General features: G+C 42.8%; 1 protein-coding gene and 2 long non-coding RNA genes across 7 annotated transcripts; all 3 read left to right on the plus strand.

Moving 5' to 3' along the window:
- The first annotated feature begins 5,085 nt into the window (after positions 1–5,085).
- Positions 5,086–12,519, plus strand: LOC125520921. Of its 5 annotated transcripts, none has more exons than XR_007288918.1 (6): positions 5,086–5,796; positions 7,532–7,590; positions 8,079–8,129; positions 8,692–8,763; positions 9,996–10,103; positions 12,228–12,519. It is a non-coding gene; the product is annotated as an uncharacterized LOC125520921 (long non-coding RNA). The 5 variants fall into 5 exon arrangements; XR_007288903.1 differs by having other exon boundaries at positions 8,692–8,732; XR_007288909.1 differs by having other exon boundaries at positions 8,692–8,732; positions 12,237–12,519.
- Positions 12,520–12,542: 23 nt separating this feature from the next.
- On the plus strand, positions 12,543–13,591 carry LOC125520938. The gene is made up of 2 exons (XR_007288920.1): positions 12,543–13,056; positions 13,151–13,591. It is a non-coding gene; the product is annotated as an uncharacterized LOC125520938 (long non-coding RNA).
- Positions 13,592–22,110: 8,519 nt separating this feature from the next.
- LOC125520944 (protein CANDIDATE G-PROTEIN COUPLED RECEPTOR 7-like) lies at positions 22,111–23,775 on the plus strand. The gene has a single exon (XM_048685987.1). The coding sequence runs from the start codon at positions 22,185–22,187 to the stop codon at positions 23,556–23,558; it is 1,374 nt and encodes a 457-aa protein (XP_048541944.1). The 5' UTR covers positions 22,111–22,184; the 3' UTR covers positions 23,559–23,775.
- Positions 23,776–23,950: the final 175 nt, after the last annotated feature.

A 23,950-nucleotide genomic window follows, 5' to 3' on the forward strand; every position in this document is an offset into this window, starting at 1 on the left:
GTGCTCCCCGTCCTTCCTGTCTCGCCGCCCCTCCTTCCATCTCCTCCATCGCCAGGAGAGGCTCAGCCTCACTCGGGCCGCTGCTCCCCGGTCAAGTTCGTGAGACTACATCGTCAGGAGGAGCGGAGGTTGCGGCTCGCGTATCTTCTCCTCCATGGACTGCAGCACAGATGGGGGAATACGTACAACCCGTTCTCTGTGTCCCTGGCGTCATCGCTACCGCCTCTTCTCCACTTCCTCTGGTGCTCATCGCAGGGTTTTTCTTGAACAGATTGTAAACCCTATATGTCCTATTTGTTGTCTTGAAGATGGGTTGGTTGATGCAATCTGTGTATCTTGGAACTCAGGCTGCAAACCTTCATATGGGTGTGGTAATGAACTTTTCCTTTCCTTAGCATATCATTTTCCTCTTGTTTTTAGTTATTTCCAGTAGCGCTTTGCCTTATCTAAATGTTTGAGCACTCTTAAAGCATTTATCATGTGATATTAGGCCACATTTGAAGAAAAACATAGGCACTATTTTGACTTCCATCGGAGAAGTGGCTAATTGCCTTTATAGGAGGTCAGTAGAAAGCAATCAATTACTATATCATTAAAACAATAACAGAAGTGTTCTTCATCATGGTGGTTCGGTTGAACTATTCTGATGGTAGTTTCCTTGGGTCAATTGAAGGTAACCTGAGTTTTTCTAACCCGTTTTTGTGTCTTGTATTGATATTTTCCTTGTGTGACCCCACCAAAAGATATCTCGATGCAACTAATTTCTAATCTAAACACGGATGACTTTTAGCAGGCTCTTAGTTTTCATGCACTTAGCCGGAATGCTACTTTGTTACTTGGTTTGATAAAATAACTACATCGAAGATATATAGATTTCTTGTCTTACTCAATGTGTTCTATAATGATGAAAGCCTCTTCTATTTCTAGGATCCTGAGCTCCTTTATAGGTCTATATATTGCTGTGAAGCTTGTGGTTGGCATGCTTTTTCAAGGTCTGATATCCTATAATCTTAGCATGCAACCATTTTTGGAGGGACTCAAGTTTGAACTGACCGATTTCTTCTAGCATTCAATTCTTGTGAGGGTGGAGTTGGAGAAGGTGGGGCATCAGACAAGAGCCAGTTGTAGCATCCACGACCTCCTTGTCCATGGCCAATCGTGCAAGATTGACCAGGTTGCAGGGTTTGGTCAGCAGTGGTTGTAGCACACTGAAGTGGAGGAGCAGTGTTGTCGTCGACCATGGATTCAAGGTAGTTTCTGATTTTCTCTCCTGTTGTGGTGGTCCTGCAGGTTACTGTTTACATGATGCGTTGGTCGCAGTTGGTGCCGTACTTATGTGTTTGCTAATGCCTCTGCTACAACATGAGATGTGTTAATGTAGTGTTTATTAAGGTTTGGTCAGCATGCTGAATAAGTCCAATATCAATCTGTTTACGATCATGAGAGTTATGTAAGGATAGGGAGAGACACTGAGGCAAAAGGCATGTGTACATGCTCCTTATTACTTATCAGAAACATTTTCCTAGGAATGCTGGCCAGCGCAGCCTCTTGTCGCCAAGGTCATTGTTGAGCCAACTTATTTGTTTCATAGGCTTGTTGCCTACACTGCATGTTTCTGCTTATCTACTCGCCCATTGCATAGAAATATATGTTTCTCTACAAGCTCTATGATGCTTGGTTTTTTTAGTGTGTACTTTCCTTGCATAGTTCTGAGCGTCGGGTCTAATGTGTAGCCAAACTGTACATCTTTGAGATCTTGGTTCTAAATTGTCATTTCAGAGAAATGATATCTTTTCATTTATAATTGTTGTTTTAAGAAATGTTATTAGGGTCGTTGGTTCCATTGAAATATAGATCCTATTGGGCAATTCAAATCTTAGCGAGTATGACATTTCACTTTTAGGAACGATTGCTCTCAGCTTCTTCCAAGTTGAATTTGACTAAAATGTGAGTGTCATGTTTCTTAAATGATCACCGGAATTTTCTTTCCTTGCAATGCCAACTGTTGCTGGTTTTCATTCTTCTTGGTTCTTTCTAAATTTATTCTAAAGGTAGTAAATTGTTTTCTTATTGTTGCATGTTGGTCAGGCCGGCCCTCCACCTCTCTTGTCATCTAGGTACCTATGGTGCTCACAGTGGTCACCCGGATCATGGTGGGGATAGTCTGTGGCCAGGCCACGAAATCGATGCCGGCGACCCGGCGTATCCTCTACAGCCTGAGGTATTTCCTTACCTTGCGTCCCCAAGCCCAACGCCTATCCTCACATGCAATAGCTAAAATTCATGTGCGTCTCTACTTCAAATTAAATGATCCATTCTATAGAAATAAACTGCTTTAATTCATGTTCCTTAGATGTATATGCACCAACAGAACCATAGAGTAGTACTTGCTTAGAGAGCTAGACCAATGCTATGTAAAAGGTGATTTACAAAGATCTCTGTCCCGGAAGCTTTAATGGTATTTTGTATGGTTTGAAGTTCAATTTCGAATTAGGCACCTGAATTTGCCTCAGTTTAGAGTACACTTCTCCTAGATCTTAGGTGAATAATCTTGAAGAATAGTGTTTGATTCTTGAAAAATCATATGAATTTAATTATGGTTTGAAGAAAAATATGAATTTCTTTATGGTTTGAAGAAACATATGAATTTCTTAGATAATCATGGTTCTGATTTTTTACTCTCACCCCACAAACAAGACAACTAATCATGCTAGCAGTTCATGTGATGATCCGTTAATCATCACATAGCAGAAATCAATGGTTCCTATTGTGCTTTGTATTTCTATTATGTCATTGTACTTCTTAGTTTGGCTGTGAAGACCTCAGCTATACTTCATTGTACTTCCTATCTGAGGATCCAAAGGTAGCTAAATCATGGGGATGTAAAATTGCATATTTATCTATATGGGTGTGGATTATTAATTTATTATACTTCATTGTGATTTAGAAAGTGTAATTTCAGTGACATGCGGTTGTAATTAGTTAACCAAATAACCCCCATACGTTGTTAATCTGAAGGCAAATTACACAGTCCTCTCTTAATACTACTGTTGCATCGTATGAGATAATTAAGTTACTCCAGTTGTACATAGGTATCCATCCTTTTCCTGCTCAAGTATCAAGTGGATCATATGTTGCCCTAACCTACATCATCTTTTCTTGCAGGTAGTTTCTTCGTTTAGCTGCATACTTATTTGGATCTCTCAGTTGTTAAGTGCAAACTTTTCTACTTATTCTCTACAGGCACAGTGTTACTGGTTTGTTTTCAATCTCAACATGCCATCTATCTGAATTTTGTATAGCTTGCATAGTGGCTAAGTTCATGAGCTAATTCTAATATTATCTATAGAGCTTCCATATTATCATTAGGATGATGAAGCCTGTCAAGTATTGTCCACTACTAATTGCATTAGCTTCGCCTTAGAACTTGGAAAGAGGAAGTAGAGTTATCAATAATGATCAGTTATAAAGTACCGTAGATATTGATGTTTCTAGAGCATCGTTTCCAATTGTATGTTATCTCATTGTGTTTATGAGCAGATACAACATCTCCTTTAACACTTATTCTTACACTTGCTGGTATGAATTGCCTGGCTATATTTATAGAATTTATGTCTTTATGTTTTGTACTATTTGATGCAAATCAATTTTCCTTGGCAAACATTGTGCCTAGCTTTTGGTACAAATTTTGCCCTTATGATCTGTAGTGAAATTGCGGTTATCCTGGGCAACAGCTATAGTTCGCTTTTGGTACATATTTAATCTGTATGCCCTATACTAAAATCAGTTATCTTGGGCAGAAACTATACCTTGCTCTTGATAGATCTTTGTAGTGTTTGTGATATATATTGAACACATTTATTCTAAGCGGTTATTCTAATTTCTTTTGGTTAAATGCTTTGTTATGTTGAGGGTTTAGACGTTGGGGTCACTGTGCTGAGCCAGGCAACGCGCGCCAAGGCGTGCTTCCGATCTAGTAATTAATTAATAATTGAAGTCCACTTCACTTGCGATGCCCACGAACTTGGTTTTCTTGGGGGCAGACATGATTGATACGATGACTGCAATATCTCTAGAGGTATAAACATAGATTGTCGACATGATACAAAAATGATCCAAATTAGTGGAATACAAAAGGTAATATGACAAAGGAAAGATCAATAATAATATTGAAAAATACCTTGTGCGATAACATTTAAATTGGCATTTTTTGGGTTTGTTGTGAGATATCACCGTTTCCGCATCATTATGTTGTAAAAAAACTCATGAATTTTCGGCCCCTTTCAACGACGTCGCTTCGGAACCCTTGTCGATGGATTCTTTTTGTGCATCTCCAAAATCCATATATATGTCTCCTATATTTGAGAAAAATATATATAAAAATACACACTTTGTATTATCATGTTTAACATACATACAAAGAATGATTAGCTACATGCACCTCCTCTCGTGGTGTTTCAGTCCGGTTTATCATCGTTACATCAGTGTGTATGTCGGAATCCGTCACTTTCTATCTCATGAAATATAAACACTATTTTATACTGCATCACATAAACATATATAATGTATAATAATAATAAAAGTGAAACTAACACAACTGTTTTATTTTGTAAAAAAGAACAGCTTTTTCATATTATTAAAAAAGATGTTGCATTTCTCTCGTGGAAAGCAACCAACAATAATGTTCATATATAAATAAGTACTTATCTAAAATTTCCTAAATCATTTTAAATTATTTATATAGGCTATGGAAAATTGTCCAACAAAAGATAAAAACATGCAAGCAAACCAACATAAACCAAGTATATTCGGTTTCTTCTCTCAATATTTTTTGTGATACTCTCAATATATCTAAAAAGTATATAAAATATTTATTTGTATGAACCATGTTTAATATATATACATTATTTATTTTTTGAGGTATATATACTTTATTTATCTATCTATTTTCGTAGAGCAAACGTTGCCTATCCAAAGCCCAAATTAGCTATCCAGCACGGCCCAACCAGCACCCAATCTAAGCCTAAAAAATTAGGAATTCCAAAAAAAAGTTTATTTCGTTCGGCACCGAACGGAACGCAACCTTATCTCCCCCAGTACTCTCACCTCTCCTCTCCACTCACTCAACCTCTCTCGCCCCTCTCCCGGTCTCCCCTCCCCCGCCGCATCCGCTGCGCGTGACCACAAGCTCCTGCCGCAACCGCGCGACTCTGCCCGCCGACCACCGCATCCGTCGCATGCATCGGCGGTTTCCGCACGACGAAGGTCATGGCTGGTCCCGCGACGGCCTCGGCTGGAGGAGGACGATAGGTCCATAGCGACGGACGCTCAAGTAAGAGGAGCGGCCCAATGGCGGCGGCCTCGAGCACGGGGATAAGTGCAGGCTGGGGATGCAGGAGAGGTGCAGCGCGGGGTTTGGAGCTCCCACGAGCTGGGTGCGGCGCATCCGACGGCGACAGACACAGGGACGCGTTGATCCGGGTGTGGGTGCTCAATTCGGTCCCGTTCTGGCCGGATCCGCGGCGGTGCTCATCTCCGGCGAGGTGGCCTGTGACTCGCGGGACGACGGCGGCGCAAGACCACAGGAGGGGCTCATCTCATGGGACAGGGGCGCGAGGTCTTGTTGGCTTCGGTTGTCGGTGGCTTGACGCAGGGGTGGCCGGGGTCCGGCGCCATGGAGGCTCTTCGAGGACGAGGAAGCAGACAGCGACGACAACTTTGAGGCCGGCGGGGGCGCCGTCTCCGCGTTCGATGGTCGGGGTCCAACGCGGCCGCCGTTGGCTCCATCCCCTACAGGTAATTCCCCCTGCATTTTACCCCTTGAAATTGCCATGATTATCCCACGAAGAGGCACAACCTTTTTCTTTTGAGATTCAGAGTAGTAAAGCTACTCTGCTGAAACCACAAATTCAGAGATCATAAGCGGGTGAGGCAGTCCGGTACGTCAGCAATCCTCTCCTGGTCTTCCGAATTCCTGGCCAACGCTCCAAGCCCATCAGCAAGGGCATTGCACAATCTCCCCACACTACTGATACTATGATCCGAGAAGTTTGTCGGTGCTTGCTTGATGTCTCTTAGCAGTCCATAGCAGGGGGAGAGGGACTGCTTCCCTGTCATCAATTCCTTAATCCAAATTTGGCAGTCAAGTTCCAAAATCACGGGGCTCCTGTAGATCCTCGAGAGTGCGTGCAACCAAATAAGGGTTGCTTTTGCTTCGGCCTCCTCAACACTACGGCTAGGTGACGTATTCTGACAGATAGAAATAACAACATGCCCTCTACTGTCCCTTGCGACAGCACCTGCAGAATATTCACCCGTTTCCTCCAGGTACGAGGCTACATAATTTACTTTGATTGATCCCAAGGCCGGCCCTGTCCAATGCAAGTGTTGCGTGGTGGGGCAGCGTGGCTGTTGTCGCGGTCGCATCGGTAGGAATGCTCGTGGGCGAAGAGGGCGCGTTGGCGATTGCCAGAGAGAGGGGAGCGGTGCTGGGTCTTGAGAGAGACAAGAGACGTGGGCGGCGGAGGCGGTGGTGTGGGGATCGAGTTGAGCGAGCGAGAGAGGAGGGAGACACGCGAGTGCGTAGGCCTCTCTGGTGTAGCGATTTTTTGTTTCTGTGATTGCGGGGTGCGGATATCATGTTGTCTATTTCCTTTTTAACGAAGGCATTTGGGGGTGGGGGATTGTTTTTAGTTCAATGGATGGGTTGGGTATCAGATGTTTGGGTAAGTATTGATTCTGTCCAGATATGTCGGGAGAGAACAGATGCAGCAGTTTTTCTATATTAGTGAATGAAACCAGTTAAGCATTGGACAATGCATATCCTTGTTCTGAAACATTGCTACATGCATTTTTCACTCCTCTGAGATCACTTCCTCTGAAAACAAACAGATTACTATAGGAACCCAGATAAGGTTGTTTTAGATTCAATTTAAATCACACCCTGAAAGCTGGCATGGCATTTGACTATATGGGCATTAATCTCCAGCAAAATACAATGCTCCTGTAATAGAAGGCTTTAACTCAAGATTAATGTAAACAAGAACGCAAGCCGAGTTCACCTAAACAACGACTAAAATAATACTCCCACTGTCCCAAAATAAGTGTCTCAAGCTTAGTACAACTTTGTACTAAAGTTAGTACAAAGTTGAGACACTTATTTTGTGACGGAGGGAGTAGAAGACAATAAATCAGAACTTCCTATTGGGTTTTAGGCAATCAAGTTCAGGTGTAAATGACAACCACATGCATGCAGTAACTAAAGCAAGATCATCATGTGCCTATTCACTGTCAGTCTGAGGTGAGGAAAATGGAACAATGTAGGCATAACTGATAATGCCGTTTTTAAATTGATCACCTGGCCTTCTTTTTAGGCATAAAATAGATGGGCTTGTCAATGTGAAATGCACATATGTGAAATCTGGACATTTGCTCTGTCTTTTGTTGTTCTGATGCATGCAAATCTGTTCAGAAGCATATATATTATGCTTTGCTTTGCTGACATTCTATTTTGAACAACGGTTTGCTACAGTTATCATGCGGATAAGAGAACCAAAAACTACCACATTGATATCTGCTTCAGGAAAAATGGTAAGGCCAAGTTCATGTACATCTGATGCACAATATGTTCTTTTGTAGTTAGATTATCTAATGATGTTGGAGCTGATACTGTACGCGCATATGAGTAGATATTCATGTTGTAGTCAGTTGAGTGTTGAAATTCAATGCAAATCCCCCATGGACACTAAGTGTTTGGGGTTCACTACATATTTTTCTTATTATCTACATGTCAGAATTAAATCTTTTTAATCAGTAGAAAGTCCCTCTATTCGGCCATTGAAAAGTTAAGCAAAGATTTGTCGAGATTGGATTGATACTATACTTCAATTAAAATTCCTTGGGTATCAGTTGATTCCATTCACCTTAATGGAAACCTGCAAAAATGTTTTGATTCAGTGGCCTTTGTTAACATTTTACAGGAAAGTGAATTTGATAGTTATACCAGAGAGTTATTGTCTTAGTGGTCTTATCCTCCTAATTACATACTGATGCAAAGTATACCGTTGCTGTGTTATCAGGTTTGCACTAGAGCAAAAAGTGAACAGCAATGTAAACTCGTAGCTAGAAAGGTATTGCCTAGCTTTATTTCCTTTCATACATATCAGAGGTGAAAGGTTCAGAAATTGTGAATGTTTTCTACTTTCATTGTGCTCTTATATCCAGAAGCTTGGCTTTCCTGCAAAATTCAAACTTTGAACTGAAATAAAACTTTGCTTTTTGGGAACCATGTGATCAAGTTAGATGAGATACCACGTGATGAGGTTACATATAATGAAATACATGATAGTGTACTGATATGAACAGGGCTTTGCGTTTATTGATCAAGTGAAAATGAGATGAATAAGCATCAATCTTGATGAGTCATGATCTTATTAGCAGTTTAAGAAATAAAATGTAAAAGGAAATTACTATATATACATATATATACCTTTTTAGAGCGAGTGAAAAAATAGTGCTGATAAAATATACAGACCATATGCCCACCTTTTAGTGCATGTTTGTCATGGTTTACTCAGGCATATGAAAATGAAGATGTGCGTTGCATGTGCAAACTTTCTTTGGAAGTATCTTTTTGTGTGTGTGGCCGTGGATTCTGGATAAGCATCACACTGATTCAAAACATTCTTTCAGGTCAAATATTTGACGATGTTTTCTTCTCCCAACCTGGCAAGGTATTGTACTACCTACATGCATCACTGGAAGGTGTGATTTTGCTGTCGATGGTTCTACTTGGTACTGATTGACATACATGCATTGTTGGAACGTGAAACATGTAGTCAAGGAACAATCTTTGCAACGAACAAAAGTGCATATATAGAGTGCACCCTTTCCATTCTGGTGCGTTAAATATAGGTTCTTAACAGATGTCTCTTTGTCATAATGTGGATATTTGAACATGCGATGGTTGTATGATATATGTGTAAGCTGTGTTCAAATAATACCTCGCTGTCTGGGGATCAGCGCCGGCTCAGGGTTCCTGAAGGGGATCGTCGCCGCATCATGGATGTGACCTCAAAGGGTTCAGCGGCGGATTAGGGGATCGGCGTGCGGCTCCAGAAGGGGATCGCCGCCTCCATCCTGAATGTGATCGGCGGTGGGTTCTAAACGGATCGGCGACGTCTCCTCAAGCGGATCTTGATGTGCGAGGGCGGCAGCGAAGGGATGGAGGGCGGCCGCGAACGAGGGCAGTGAGTCGGGCGTAGTCAGGCGTGCGAGTGGAGGGCAGGAGAGTCGTGCGTGCGATTGGTTTAGGGTTTTTTTCGCTGGTTAATTTTTGTATGTTTTTTTTCGTTGGTTAATTTTCATAGGTTCTTTTTCCTTCGCTTGTAGATGGGTGCGATGGGAGGTGCGGCCCTGTACTGCATGGGGGCATCGGGACGTGTTTTTTTGGTTTGACGCGGCTAACAGTGAGGTGGGATGAGGGACGAAAAAAAACCATGATAGGTGGGACAAAAATTAACCGCAGAGACTACCAATTAAGACATTAGAAGTAGAGATCCCTACTAAAATGGATAAAATAAAGGACTGATACTACAGATGTAGGCATTCTTCATCTCTACTAAAATATATTCTTCATCATGTGGTTATTCACCTGTAATAAATCACCCCTGCATACCTACCTGCTTTTCTTTTGTCACAACTCATATTCATAAGCAGTCTTATTTCTTAGGCGAGCTCTGTCTTTTACTATTCTCTTTATCTGCATTTTTTCTTGACTCGGCACATTTACTTTTTTCGATTATACCTTTGTACTACACTGAATCTAGGAAATACTCCCTCTGTTCCAAAATAGATGACTCAACTTTGTACTAACTTTAGTACAAAGTTAGTATAAAGTTGGGTCATCTATTTTGGAACGGAGGGAGTATAAAGTAGATGAATGATGTGTTTATTCCTGTGTATACTATTTGACCTTCAATTATGTTTGCTTTCAGGAGTAAGAAGTCAGTTGGAGTGAGAAGTGAGACAAGTACCATGAGCTCAAGTGATTCATTCACCAAGCTGGTAAACGCATAAACTTCAAAAAAAATCATCTCAATAAGGTATGCAAGTAATTTATTTTGGGTGTTTGAATTTTCACATTTTGGGTTTTGTTTTCAGTCCATTATATATTCTAGGGACAAACTTCATCTCATTTCTTAGACCAACTAATATTTAACTACAGGATCAGATTCGCGTAAAGTAATTTGCAATGTTTATTCGATTTTGTGCATGACAAGGGGCAAGTAGAATTTTTTCTGTATGCACTTAGCAAGATTAAAATAACAGGCACAAAGTGAATCAAGTGTGTTCAACAAGCAATTTAAAAGTGAAAGTAGATAAACAACTTACTGATCCACATAGAAGAGTGCCGAGTATTGAGATTTGATTTGCCGCATTGCAATGGTCCGCTATGGTCCTGCAGTAATATGTGTATGACAGCAAAAGGATCTTCAAATCAGTATGTACACTTAACTTATCCATTATAATTCGATATATTATATGAGATAACTTGAACATCTTTAGAAACCAGTGTGAAAAAATATATAGCAGCCAAATCGCATTACAATACTATTACGTGTGGATTTTCATATGCACATTCCCAGACGCTACAAACTTGATCAGAGCCGAAAGCAAGGAAATGCACATCACAGTTGCAATGACGCTAGGAGAAGCCTCTCCACATCTGCATGTTGAGAGACTTGAGCTATTAATTTTGCAGGCACTCCACACAAGCACATGCATGTTAAGTGAGGGTATACGTTATCATTTTGGGTATGATCGAATGGAAATACCTGTTCATGTCATCCTCTGATCCACTGATCCAAATCATCCTGCAAAGCTCATGCATAATGGTTTAGGAAATAAGGTATAGATGCTCAAGGACAAGATTGATAGCTAACAAATAGTTGATGCTTACAATTAGCCTGTGGTCTCCTCCTCCAACATGTGTTTCCTGTTTGAGCGTTGTGAAAGGTCAGGAGGTCCAGGCAGGTCAAGGCGATGGCGACCTTTGACTTTGGAAATGCAAACCCCCTATCGGTGGCCCTCTCCACAACATCATCCAACATATTGACGTTTAGCTGGCAGAAAGGAACTATACACATTTAGCAAGGAAATCTAGGAACAAGAAAATAGACCGGTCGGCATGTATGATTAAGGATAAAGAATGCACTAACTTTCAAACTGTTTTGATGCCTGACCACATATATTGTCAACATGGAAATTCTGGTTTCTGAAATCAGTTTCCTTGCTCAGTAGAACGCCTATTATGAAATCTGTTTGTTCTAGAGCTGAGTGCAGACATCACTTTTGTTAACCGTGATGCTATAATACTCGGGAAAATTGTGTTATTAGGAAATTGGTCAAGGCATATAGCTCCATCTATGCTCCCACAGACATAAGATGATGAGACTATTATAAACAAATTCATCTTGTTTTCTGCAGTTCTGAAATCTGTAATGCAATGTTTCACTTGTTTGGTCCTCTCTTTTTCATATGATGTTCTTGGTTTGTGTCTTCGACAATGCACAGGCAGTAAACTGCATGCATTACAACCTTAGATTAGTAAGTTGTAACTTTTGCAGCCAATAAAAATATAGGTAATTAACGCAATCAACCTTAGATTAGATGTTTTGTATGTGTCATCAATGCACGCACTCACTGGATTATTACTTATTTTGGCCTACAAACTGTTGTTTAAATGTTTATCATGCATCCATCTTCCATTATAATTCTGGTAATCCTTTGCTCCCTTCATTTTAACTAAACCTTTTCTTCAGATCTGTGAAAGCCATATAATTTGCATGCTCCAATTTAATTTTAACTATAATGGAATAGGTTACTTTTCTGGTTTCATTTTAACTATCATGGAACAGGTTACTTTTCTGGTTTAGTGTATCTTTTTGGATCTACCTTGAACTAAGCGCAATTGCTTTATTATAAACCATTGATCCAAAATGCATAGTGCATCTTATTGTTCGGCGAAAAACTTTCCTGGTTGACACTAGCTAAACCATCTTTTCACAAAATCCTGCTATTCTCTCTGTACATTTGCTTCACTTATTTTGTTGTCTCAGTTTGATAATTCGGTTATGGTTGAAAATGTAAAAAGATTAGTGTCCTGTTTATTGTGTTTCCGTGTGAACTTGTTCTGAACAGCACGTGCTGAACCTTATGGTTTGCAGTTTTGTCAGAGATATGTTTTGCTAGGCTGGAAGCTTGCGAGATCTTCAGATTATCCTAATTGCTTCTACATAGAAGGTGCAGCCATCGCATGGTTCCAAATGTCTCATTGATCCAAAATGCATAGTGCATCTATTTGCTTTCCTGGTTGACACTATAGCTAAACCATTGCTTCACGAAATCATGCTATTCTCTCTGTACATTTGCTTCACTTATTATGTTTGGTCAATTTGTTATTTCGGTTATGGTTGAAAAATGCAAAAAGATTAGCTGTTTTACTTATTCTGAACCTTACGTGCTGTTGTTTTACTTTGCAATTTTGGTTGGCTGATAGCTTGCAAGATCTTCATATTCTACATAGAAGGTGCAGTGTGATGTGATGCATATGGAACTGGTATTACTTTGCAGTATGGAACTGGCGGTGGGTGTATGAAATGTGATGGCTGTAACATTATACCTAATTTCTTATCAGTTCATGATATGGTTGTTTGAAATGTGATACCTGGACGTGAGTGTCTCTGGCGCGGGATCCTGGACGCCTCCGGCGGTGGCTGGTGAAAGGGATAGCCGGATCCTGGACGTCTTCGGCGACGGGTCCTGAAAGGTATCGGCGACGGGTCCTGAAAGGTATCGGCGACGGATCCTGGAAGCGTTCGGCGGAGGGTCCTCAACTGGACATGCACCGGATCAGTGGAGACCAGCGGCGGATCAGTGCCAGGGCGGCGGCGAAGGGATGGAGCGGCGGCGGTGAAGGGATGAAGAGCGGCGGCAGGCGAATGAGGGCACAGACTCGGGCGTCTGTTTCTCGCTCGAGGGCACGAGACCTCGCTCGTATGTGCGGGGGATTAGTTTGCGATTTTTTTCGCTGGTTAATTTTTGCCGGGTTTTTTTCACTGGTTAATTTTCGCCGGTTTGTTCGTGTCAGATGGGTGCGAAGGGAGGTTAGGCGCGTGGGGGCGGATGTGGGACTCGGCCCTGAGGGTTTTTCTTGGTTCATCGCGGCTGAGCGGGAGGTGGGAGCAGGTACCAAAAAAGACCGGGTGAGGTGGGACGAAAATTAAACCCGGAACGCGACCTACCAACTGAGATATTAGGAGTAGAGATTCCACGATTTCCGGCGATGGGCGTTCAGTGGAATGGGACGCTCCTGTCGGCTGCGAAGCGCCTACGGTGATTTTGTAAAATCTCAAGATGATATGTCGCCTCAGTCTCTCGGACGTGCTCATAAGCGTAGAGTGTGCGTGCGTGCGTTCATAGGGTGAGTTATGCGATATATTTATATGAATGTTTGCGTCTCGATAGCACGGTGAGATATTGTACTCGCCTGAAGCGACGTCATACTGGGCCGGCCCAGTAGCGCAGATCATTTGATTCGTTTTTCGCTAGTTGGCTTCTTTAGTATCGTTCGTTTACTCATTTCCGGTTTTTTATTTTAAAAAGAAACTCATTTCTGGTTTTCCTTTTTTATATATTCTCAAAAGAAACACATATAATTTCAGAAATACATAAGTTTGAAAAAATATGTTTGTGCGGTGTTGAAAAACTATTGATGCAACCTTAAAAAAATGTTGACAGCAAACAAGAAATTTTTTAACACATATTCAAACAACAATTTTCAAACAGATGTGTTTAAAAAATGTTAATTATGTATTTTAAAAAGTTAAACATGTATATAAAAAAATACTTCAGACGTACACGACAAATGTACAATGTGTATGGCACAAAGTAGACATCAAAACATGTATTTGAAAAAAGTTAAACATTCTATTTAGAAATTTTAATCATGAACTTCTAAATTGATAAACGTGTACAAAAAATATTCTTGATGCATATGTAAAATGTAGACATAAAAACTGCACACTTAAAAAAATGTTAACCATTTATTTAAAAATGTCAAAGATGCATACAAAATCTCTCTGCAGTGTCACAAAAGTTACACACTTAAAAATGTTGAATGTGTATAAAAATAATGTTTAATATGTATACGACAAAATGTACAGGGAGTATGAAAAAAAAATAGACATCAGAGCATACATTATGAAAAAATGTTAATCGTGTATTTAAAAATGTCAAAGATGCATAGAAAATGTTCGTGCCCTGTTTAGAGAATATTGGTGCAACTTTTCAAAATTGTTGACAGCATTTTAAAAAATCAAGACATATTTGAATAAAATGTTTAACACATATTCAAACAAAAATGTTCAAACACATGTATCTTCATAGGGTACCCAAAAGAAACTGTTTTTGGGGTTAAAAATGTTCAAACACATGTGTCTTCATGTGTCTTCATAGGGTATCCCTAAGCTATCGTTTCTTAATTTTTGGGGTTGTGATGCTTATGTGAAAAAGTTTCAAAGTGATAAGCTCGAACCCAAATCAGAGAAGTGTGTCTTCATAGGGTACCCAAAAGAAATTGTTGGGTACACCTTCTATCACAGATCCGAAGGCAAGGTATTCGTTGCTAAGAATGGATCCTTTCTAGAGAATGAGTTTCTCTCAAAAGAAGTGAGTGGGAGGAAAGTAGAACTTGATGAGGTAATTGTACCTTCTCTTGAATTGGAAAGTAGTTCATCAGAGAAATATGTTCCTGTGATGCCTACACCAACTAGAGAGGAAGTTAATGATGATGATCATGAAACTTCAGATCAAGTTACTACAGAAATTCGTAGGTCAACCAGAGCACGATCTGCACCAGAGTGGTACGGTAATCCTGTACTGGAAGTCATGTTACTAGACAATGATGAACTTACGGACTATGAGGAAGCGATGATGAGCTCAGATTCCGCAAAATGGCTTGAGGCCATGTAATCTGAGATAGGATCCATGTATGAGAATAAAGTATGGACTTTGGTGGACTTGCCCAATGATCGGCAAGCCATAGAGAATAAATGGATCTTCAAGAGAAAAACGGACGCTGATAGTAGTGTTACTATCTACAAAGCTCGAATTGTCAAAAAACAGTTTTTGACAAGTTCAAGGTGTTGACTACGATGAGATTTTCTCATTCATAGCGATGCTTAAGTCTGTCCGAAACATGTTAACAAATTGCCACATTTTATGAAATCTGGCAAATGGATGTCAAAACTACATTCCTTAATGGGTTTCTTAAAGAAGAGCTGTATATGATGCAACCAGAAGGTTTTGTCAATCCTAGAAGTGCTAACAAAATGTGCAAGCTCCAGCGATCCATCTATGGACTGGTGCAAGCGTCTCGGAGTTGGAATATACGCTTTGATAAGTTGATCAAAGCCTATAGTTTTATACAGACTTGCGGTGAAGTCTGTATTTACAAGAAAGTGAGTGGGAGCACTACAACATTACTGATAAGTATATGTGAATGACATATTGTTGATCGGAAATAATGTAGAATTTTCTAGAAAGCATAAAGGAGTGTTTGAAAGGAGTTTTTCAAAAAAGACCTTGGTGAAGCTGCTTACATATTGAGCATCAAGATCTATAGAGATAGAACACGATGCTTGATAAAAATTTTCAATGAGTACATACCTTAACAAGTTTTTGAAGTAGTTCAAAATGGAACAGTCAAAGAAGGAGTTCTTGCCTGTGTTGCAAGGTGTGAAGTTGAGTAAAGACTCAAAACCCAACCACAGCAGAAAATAGAAAGAGAACGAAAAGTCATTCCCTATGCCTCGGTCATAGGTTCTATAAAGTATGATATGCTGTGTACCAGACCTATTGTGTACCTCACCATGAGTTTGACAAGAGGGTACAATTGTGATCCAGGAGTGGATTGCCGAACAGCGGTCAAAATTATCCTTAGTGGAACAAGGAAATTTTTCTCGGTTATGGAGGTGACAAAGAGTTCGTCGTAAGGAGCTACGTCGATGCTAGCTTTGACACTGATATGGATGACTCTAAGTCTCGATCTAGGTACATATTGAAAGTGGGAGCGATTAGCTAGAGTAGCTCCGTGCAGAGCATTGTAGACATAGAAAATTTGCAAAATACATACGGCTCTGAATGTGGCAGACCCATTGACTAAACTTCTCTCACAAGCAAAACATGATCACTCTTTGGGTGTTAATCAAATAGCAATGTGAACTAGATTATTGACTCTAGTAAACCCTTTGGGTATTAGTCACATGGAGATATGAATTAATCACATAAAGATGTGAAGTATTGGTGTTAAATCACATGGCAATGTGAACTAGATTATTTACTCTAGTGCAAGTGGGAGAGTGAAGGAAATATGCCTTAGAGGCAATAATAAATTTATTATTTATATTTCCTTATATCATGATAACTGTTTATTATTCATGCTAGAATTGTATTAACCGAAAACTCAGTACATGTGTGAATACATAGACAAAACAGAGTGTCCCTAGTATGCCTCTACTTGACTAGCTCGTTAATCAAAGATGGTTAAGTTTCCTGACCATAGACATGTGTTATCATTTGATGAACAGGATCACATCATTAGAGAATGATGTGATGTACAAGACACATCCATTAGCTTAGCATAAATGATCGTTCAGTTTGTTGCTATTGCTTTCTCCATAACTTATACATGTTCCTATGACTATGAGATCATGCAACTCCCGAATACCGGAAGAACACTTAGTGTGCTATCAAACGTCACAACGTAACTGGGTGACTATAAAGATGCTCTAAGGTGTCTCCGATGGTGTTTGTTGAGTTGGCATAGATCGAGATTAGGATTTGTCACTCCGAGTATCGGAGAGGTATCTCTGGGCCCTCTCGGTAATGCACATCACTATAAGCCTTGCAAGCAATGTGACTAATGAGTTAGTTATGAGATGATGCATTACGGAACGAGTAAAGAGACTTGCCGGTAACGAGATTGAACTAGGTATTGAGATACCGATGATCGAATCTCGGGCAAGTAACATACCGATGACAAAGGGAACAACGTATATTGTTATGCGGTTTGACCGATAAAGATCTTCGTAGAATATGTGGGAGCCAATATGAACATCCAGTTTCCGCTATTAGTTATTGATCGGCGACGTGTCTCGGTCATGTCTACATAGTTCTCGAACCCGTAGGGTCCGCACGCTTAATGTTTGGTGATGATCGGTATTATGAGTTTATGTGTTTTTATGTACCAGAGATAGTTCGGAGTCACGGATATGATCACGGACATAATGAGGAGTCTCGAAATGGTCAAGACATAAAGATTGATATATTGGATGACTATATTCGGACACCGGATAATTATCGGAGTGTCGGGGGGTTATCGGAACCCCCGGGGGAACTAATGGGCCACATGGGCCTTAGTGGAGAGATAGAGGGCCGCGCACCCCCCTTTCCTTCTCTTCTCTCCCTCTCCTTCCTTCCCCCTTCCTCCTCCTAGTAGGACTAGGAAAGGGGAGTCCTACTCCTACTAGGAGGAGGACTTCTCCTCTCCTGGCATGCCCCAAGGGCCGGCTGGCCTCCTTCCTTTGCTCCTTTATATACGGGGGCAGGGGACACCCTAGAACACACAAGTTGATCATTGATCCCTTAGCCGTGTGCGGTGCCCCCCTCCACCATAATCCACCTCAGTCATATCGTCGTAGTGCTTAGGCGAAGCCCTGCGCCGGTAGCTTCATCATCACCGTCACCACGCCGTCGTGCTGACGAAGCTCTCCCTCGACACTCAGCTGGATCGAGAGTTCGTGGGACGTCACCGAGCCGAACGTGTCCAGATCGTGGAGGTGTCGTACTTTCGGTACTAGGATTGGTTGGATCATGAAGACGTACGACTACATCAACCGCGTTGTCATAACGCTTTCGCTTACGGTCTACGAGGGTACGTGGATAACACTCTTCCCCTCTCGTTGATATGCATCACCATGATAGATCTTGCATGTGCGTAGGAATTTTTTTGAAATTACTGTGTTCCCCAACATTATATATACGTGGTCAGGCCGTCACGATCCATGGGTAGAGGTGGATGAAGAGGAGGCGCAGGAGACACGGATGACGCCAGCTTCGCATCGCCCACGCCACCACCACGGTTCGCGTCCCACCGCCATGACCACAAGGCTGGCCCGCCCACTTCTGAGGTTGTGACACGATGGACTCAGGTGAGGAAGTGTAGCACATGGGAGGTCGTCATAGCTTGGGTCCCATGAACGACACTCCTTTTCTTCACCTCCCGCTGCTTCACTTCTCGGAGCTCGCGTCCGGTGAGCTTGCCGGACATGGAGAACACAAGATGTGGGACACGGCCACGTACACGGCCGGCAGTCCTTTAGAGTAGGTTTAAAAAGTCTCATGCGCTTTTGTTTAGTTGAAATATGTTGAAAATGTAATGATTTGGTCTGGTTTAAATAAAAATTATCTGGTTTGCTTGAAATTCGTTTGTTTTATTCAAATTCATTTGAAATGTATGGGGCATGATTGGATGGCCGACACGCATCCATAGACAAATAAAATGCCAACGGTAACCGACCACCATGGTGGACGGTTTCAAAATACAATTTTCCACAAAGCAAAAATGTTCGATTTCTTTTTTTAACACACACATGTATACGACGTATATGCAAAATTTCATAACATTATATTTTCATACATGGTGCACACAAAAAAGACCAAATACGTATTTCTAGATGGGCCAGCATATTATGTTATTGGGCCGGAATTTTCTTTGTAAAGCCTACAAATCACAACTTTTTCAAGCGAATTTTCAAACGTTCATGTGGTACACATATATGTTTCCACAGAATATTTTCTAATTTTTTGACACTTTTAAATGGGATTTTTGATTTTTTTTTTGAAAATACCCCCCACCATGGTGGTCGAGCACCAAAAGTCCGCTCTCCAACAATTCCCACTTATTAATCCAATGATTAATCACTAAAGACCATTGATGGTTAATGTCACCATTATTCTTTTCATTAACAAATCTTACCAAGTTAAAAGTCCTCACTCGGTAGGGTTAGTCATCATTCCCCATGACGTCGTAATTTAATCAGAAACTCTAACTTGTGTTTGGCATAAGCATAACCTTAAACAATCACAAGTGTCCACACAAAATTAACTTTTTACACTTTTAACTATAGTCCAAAGAGTAGAATATTTGAATGTAATCCAATGGCTTCAATGGGGAGGAAGGACCAATGGAACTCATAAGATCTAGCTAACATTTGTGGGACCAAGCCTCGGGACTAAATTGTAACATGATTGAATTCATGACAGATTTCGCTTTTATCTCAAACCTTAACATGCATCTCATGAGCGAATGATTCCGCTGAAGGAAATATGCCCTAGAGGCAATAATAAAGTTGTTATTTATATTTCCTTATATCATGATAAATGTTTATTATTCATGCTAGAATTGTATTAATCGGAAACTTGATACATGTGTGGATACATAGACAAAACACAGTGTCCCTAGTAAGCCTCTACTAGACTAGCTCGTTAATCAAAGATGGTTAAGTTTCCTAGCCATAGACATGTGTAGTCATTTGATGAATGGGATCACATCATAGGAGAATGATGTGATGGACAAGACCCATCCATTAGCTTAGCATAATGATCGTTAAGTTTTATTGCTATTGCTTTCTTCATGTCAAATACATATTTCTTCGACTATGAGATTATGCAACTCCCGGATACCGGAGGAATACCTTATGTGCTATCAAACGTCACAACATAACTGGATGATTATAAAGATGCTCTACATGTATCTCCGAAGGTGTTTGTTGGGTTGGCATAGATCGAGATTAGGATTTGTCACTCCAAGTATCGGAGAAGTATCTCTGGACCCTCTCGGTAATGCACATCATGATAAGCCTTGCAAGCAATATGACTAATGAATTAGTTACGGGATGATGCATTACGGAACGAGTAAAGAGACTTGCCGGTAACGAGATTGAACTAGGTATGAAGATACCGACGATCGAATCTCGGGCAAATAACATACCGATGACAAAGGGAATAACGTATGTTGTTATTACGGTTTAACCGATAAAGATCTTCATAGAATATGTAGGAACCAATGTGAGCATCCAGGTTCCGTTGTTGGTTATTGATCGGAGAGGTGTCTCGGTCATGTCTACATAGTTCTCGAACCCGCAGGGTCCGCACGCTTAATGTTCGATGACGATTTTGTATTATATAAGTTATATGATTTGGTGACTGAATGTTGTTCGGAGTCCCGGATGAGATCACGGACATGACGAGGAGTCTCAAAATGGTTGAGAGGTAAAGATTCACATATAGGACGGTAGTATTTGGACACCGAAAGTGTTCCTAGGGTACCGGATACGTATCGAGTCATCGGAAGGGGTTCCGGACAACCCCCGGCAAGCTATATGGGCTTAATGGGCCTAGGGAGGGGCATACCAGCCCACTGGGGGCTGGTGCGCCCCTCCACCAGGCCGGCCAGCCCTAGGGAAGGCAAGGGAGGAGGGCTAGCCCCTCTTTCCTTCCCCTTCTCAAGGGAGAAAGGAAAGGGGGCGCCTCCTCCTTCCTTCTCCTAGTGCCAAAACAAGGAAGGGGGGCAAATTGGGGTGGGAGCCCAAGTAGGATTCGGCCTACTTGGGCGCCCCCTAGCTGCCTCCCCCCCCCCCCAACCTATATATATATATGGGGAGGGGGCGCCTAGAGTACACACAAACATCTGTTAGCCGTGTGCGGCGCCCTCCTCCACAGTTTAAGTTTCCAGTCATATTTTCGTAGTGCTTAGGTGAGGCCCTGCGCGGATCATTTCACCATCACCGTTACCACGCCGTCGTGCTGACGAAACTCTCCTTCGACACTTTGCTGGATCAAGAGTTTAAGGGACATCATCGAGCTGGACGTGTACAGAACTCGGAGGTGTTGTACGTTCGGTGCTTGATCGGTCGGAACGAGAAGAAGTTCGACTACATCAACCACGTTGTCAAACGCTTCCGCTTTCGGGCTACGAGGGTACATGGACACACTCTCCCCCTCTCGTTGGTATGCATCTCCTAAATAGATTTTGCGTGAGCATAGAATTTTTTTGAAATTGCATGTTGCGTTCCCCAACATCTACAACATCAATGCAATTAGGTAACACTTTTCCAGGGTTAGAATTAGCAAAATCAAGACACTTAGATTACTCTAGGTCCACCAAGGACATGATAAGGTACATTCGTGCGCACACGAAACTACGAGGGAAAAGTACCTTATCCCTGCAAGGAACCAAAGACCACAGCACTAATAGCCAACCAGACCATCAAGCCAAACAAACACTTTGAATAACATGTTTTCATTTTCACACCGATAAAAAAGGAAGCGGTGTGGCAGCGTGCAGTACTTTTAGCGTAGATGAAGCGGGGGTTGTTTTTCGTTGATCTCGCCGACTTACTCCAAAACCTCTGTGAAACGGGGTACAAACCTTAAAACCACCCAGTTGTGTTGAATCAAAGCCATGTGGGAGAGTATGGGCATATGAGAAAAGATTTCTTAAAGTGATGATTCATACTACCTCCGTCCTGTTTATTAGTCCCTCTTGCATTTTGGGTCAAACTTTAACCTTTGATTTAACTACCAAAAAAATTAAGTTCTATGCCACAAAAATAGTAACGTCGAAAATCACTTTCGAATATGAATCCAACAAAATAACTTTTGTGACATAAAATTTTATTTTATTATCAAATCTATGATCAAAATTTGACATAAAATATAAAGATAACTAATAAACCCAGACGAAGGTAGTAGAACTATAAGAATAGGTAGATCTAAAAGGAAATGACACTTGGTGGATCTCAAATTCTCATAATGCTACACAAGCCGTTCAGTCGTGAATGTGATGCCCCGAAGTGTACAAAAAACTTTCCCATCGCACCGTCGGCTACGACTGCCCAAGTCAACCTCCTACCGAACTCTCACCAATCGCGAGGCACATCCAACCCCCGCCCTTCCGCCACATAAGACGGCCGTGCTCCGCTGCCCCGCTCCACCCACCGCCCACGCGCACACCGACACACTCCCACGCATTCCGCCCCCCACAGGCGACAGATCTCGCCATGGCCGACGCCGGAGCTCGCCTCCTGCTGCCGCTGCTCCTCGCCGCCGCGGGGGCCCTCCTCCTCGCCTCCCCCGCCGCGGCGGAGATCCGGGCGGAGTCCTTCCGGGAGGACCCGCGCCACACCATCCTGTTCGAGAAGTTCGGCTTCTCCAAGACCGGCGCCGTCCGCATCATCCTCTCCGGCGCCGCCGTCTCCTCCTCCTTCGCGCGGGCGGACCCCAAGCAGATCGGGTTCTTCCTCCTCGCCGACGAGTCCCTCCTGCAGGCCGCCTCCGAGTCGCGGCCGCCGGCGGAGAAGCGCGCGGAGCCGGACGACCCGACCGGCGCCGACGAGCCCGACCTGTCCGGGTGCGTCCTCTCCAGCCCCTACGTCAAGAAGCTCTTCACCTTCTTTGACATGGAGGGCGGGCACTACAACAAGTCCTTCCCGGTCACCCACCCCGACGAGTACAGCCTCTACTTCGCCAACTGCGCGCCGGAGTCGCTCGTCTCCATGAACGTCCGCACCGAGATGTACAACGCCAACCCGGACGGCTCCAAGGACTACCTCCCCGTCGGCCAGGCGCCCGTCCCGGCCATCTACGGCTTCTTCGCCTTCGGCTACGCCGCGTTCCTCGCCGGCTGGGCCTACCTCACGCTCTCCCGCGACCGCGTGGCGGCCAACCAAATCCACCACCTCATGTCCGCGCTCCTCGTGGCGCGCCTGCTCTACTGCCTCTCCGCCGCCGAGGACCAGCACTACATCCGCGTCACCGGCACGCCGCACGGCTGGGACGTGGCCTTCTACCTCTTCCAGCTCATCAAGGGCGTCATCCTCTTCGCGGTCATCGTGCTGGTCGGCACGGGCTGGTCCTTCCTGAGGCCATTCCTGCAGGACCGGGAGAAGAAGGTGCTCATGGTGGTGATCCCGCTGCAGGTCATGGCCAACATCGCCGACGCGGTCATCGGGGAGACCGGGCCGTTCATGCAGAGCTGGGTGACATGGAACCAGATCCTGCTCTTCGTCGACGTCGCCTGCTGCTGCGCCGTGCTCTTCCCGGTCGTCTGGTCCATGCGGTCGCTCCGGGAGACGTCCAAGACCGACGGCAAGGCGGCGCGGAACCTGTCCAAGCTCACTCTGTTCCGGCAGTTCTACACTGTGGTCATTGGGTACTTGTACTTCACCAGGATCGTGGTGTTTGCGCTGAGGACCATTGCCAGTTACCAGTACCGGTGGGTGAGCATCCTGGCCGAGGAAGTGGCATCAATGGCGTTCTACATGTACATGTTCTACACATTCAGGCCGGCCGAGAGGAGCAAGTACTTCTCTCTCGACGACGACGACGAGGAGGCCGCGGAGATGGTGCTCCGGGAAGAGGAATTCGAGCTCTGAGCATTTGTAATTTTCCGCAACAATGCCGTGAGCTGCAATTGTGCCTTGATTGCTCTCTTGGTAACCTGTTTATCTGATCTGATCTCCCCTCTGAGACTTTAGCACACTATTTATACAGATACCAGGTAGCAGGTATAGCTCATCGTCTTGTATGTACCGCAGGGCTGTAAGATTATATTTGTTCCTCTTCCCTTGTAGCTTCAAATTTTGCCGATGAGACGCAGGATACTAAACTGGATACGTGCAAAGAGGTTCTTGCTTGAAAAGTGCGCAGGGAATTAATTGAGCAGGTGTTACTGTTCAGGCAATGTTTGAAATTTGCTGCAATTTTGTGTGGTGATCAGTCATTTCATTCTTTGACCATTGCTGATCCTTTTGTTTGTCTGTTAACT

This window comes from Triticum urartu, chromosome 1 (assembly GCF_003073215.2).
Source record: "Triticum urartu cultivar G1812 chromosome 1, Tu2.1, whole genome shotgun sequence".
NCBI classification, from domain to species: Eukaryota; Viridiplantae; Streptophyta; class Magnoliopsida; order Poales; family Poaceae; genus Triticum; species Triticum urartu.

Excerpts from the sequence above, each read along its gene's own strand:
- LOC125520944 (XM_048685987.1), top strand. The coding sequence starts at position 22,185 with ATGGCCGACGCCGGAGCTCGCCTCCTGCTGCCGCTGCTCCTCGCCGCC.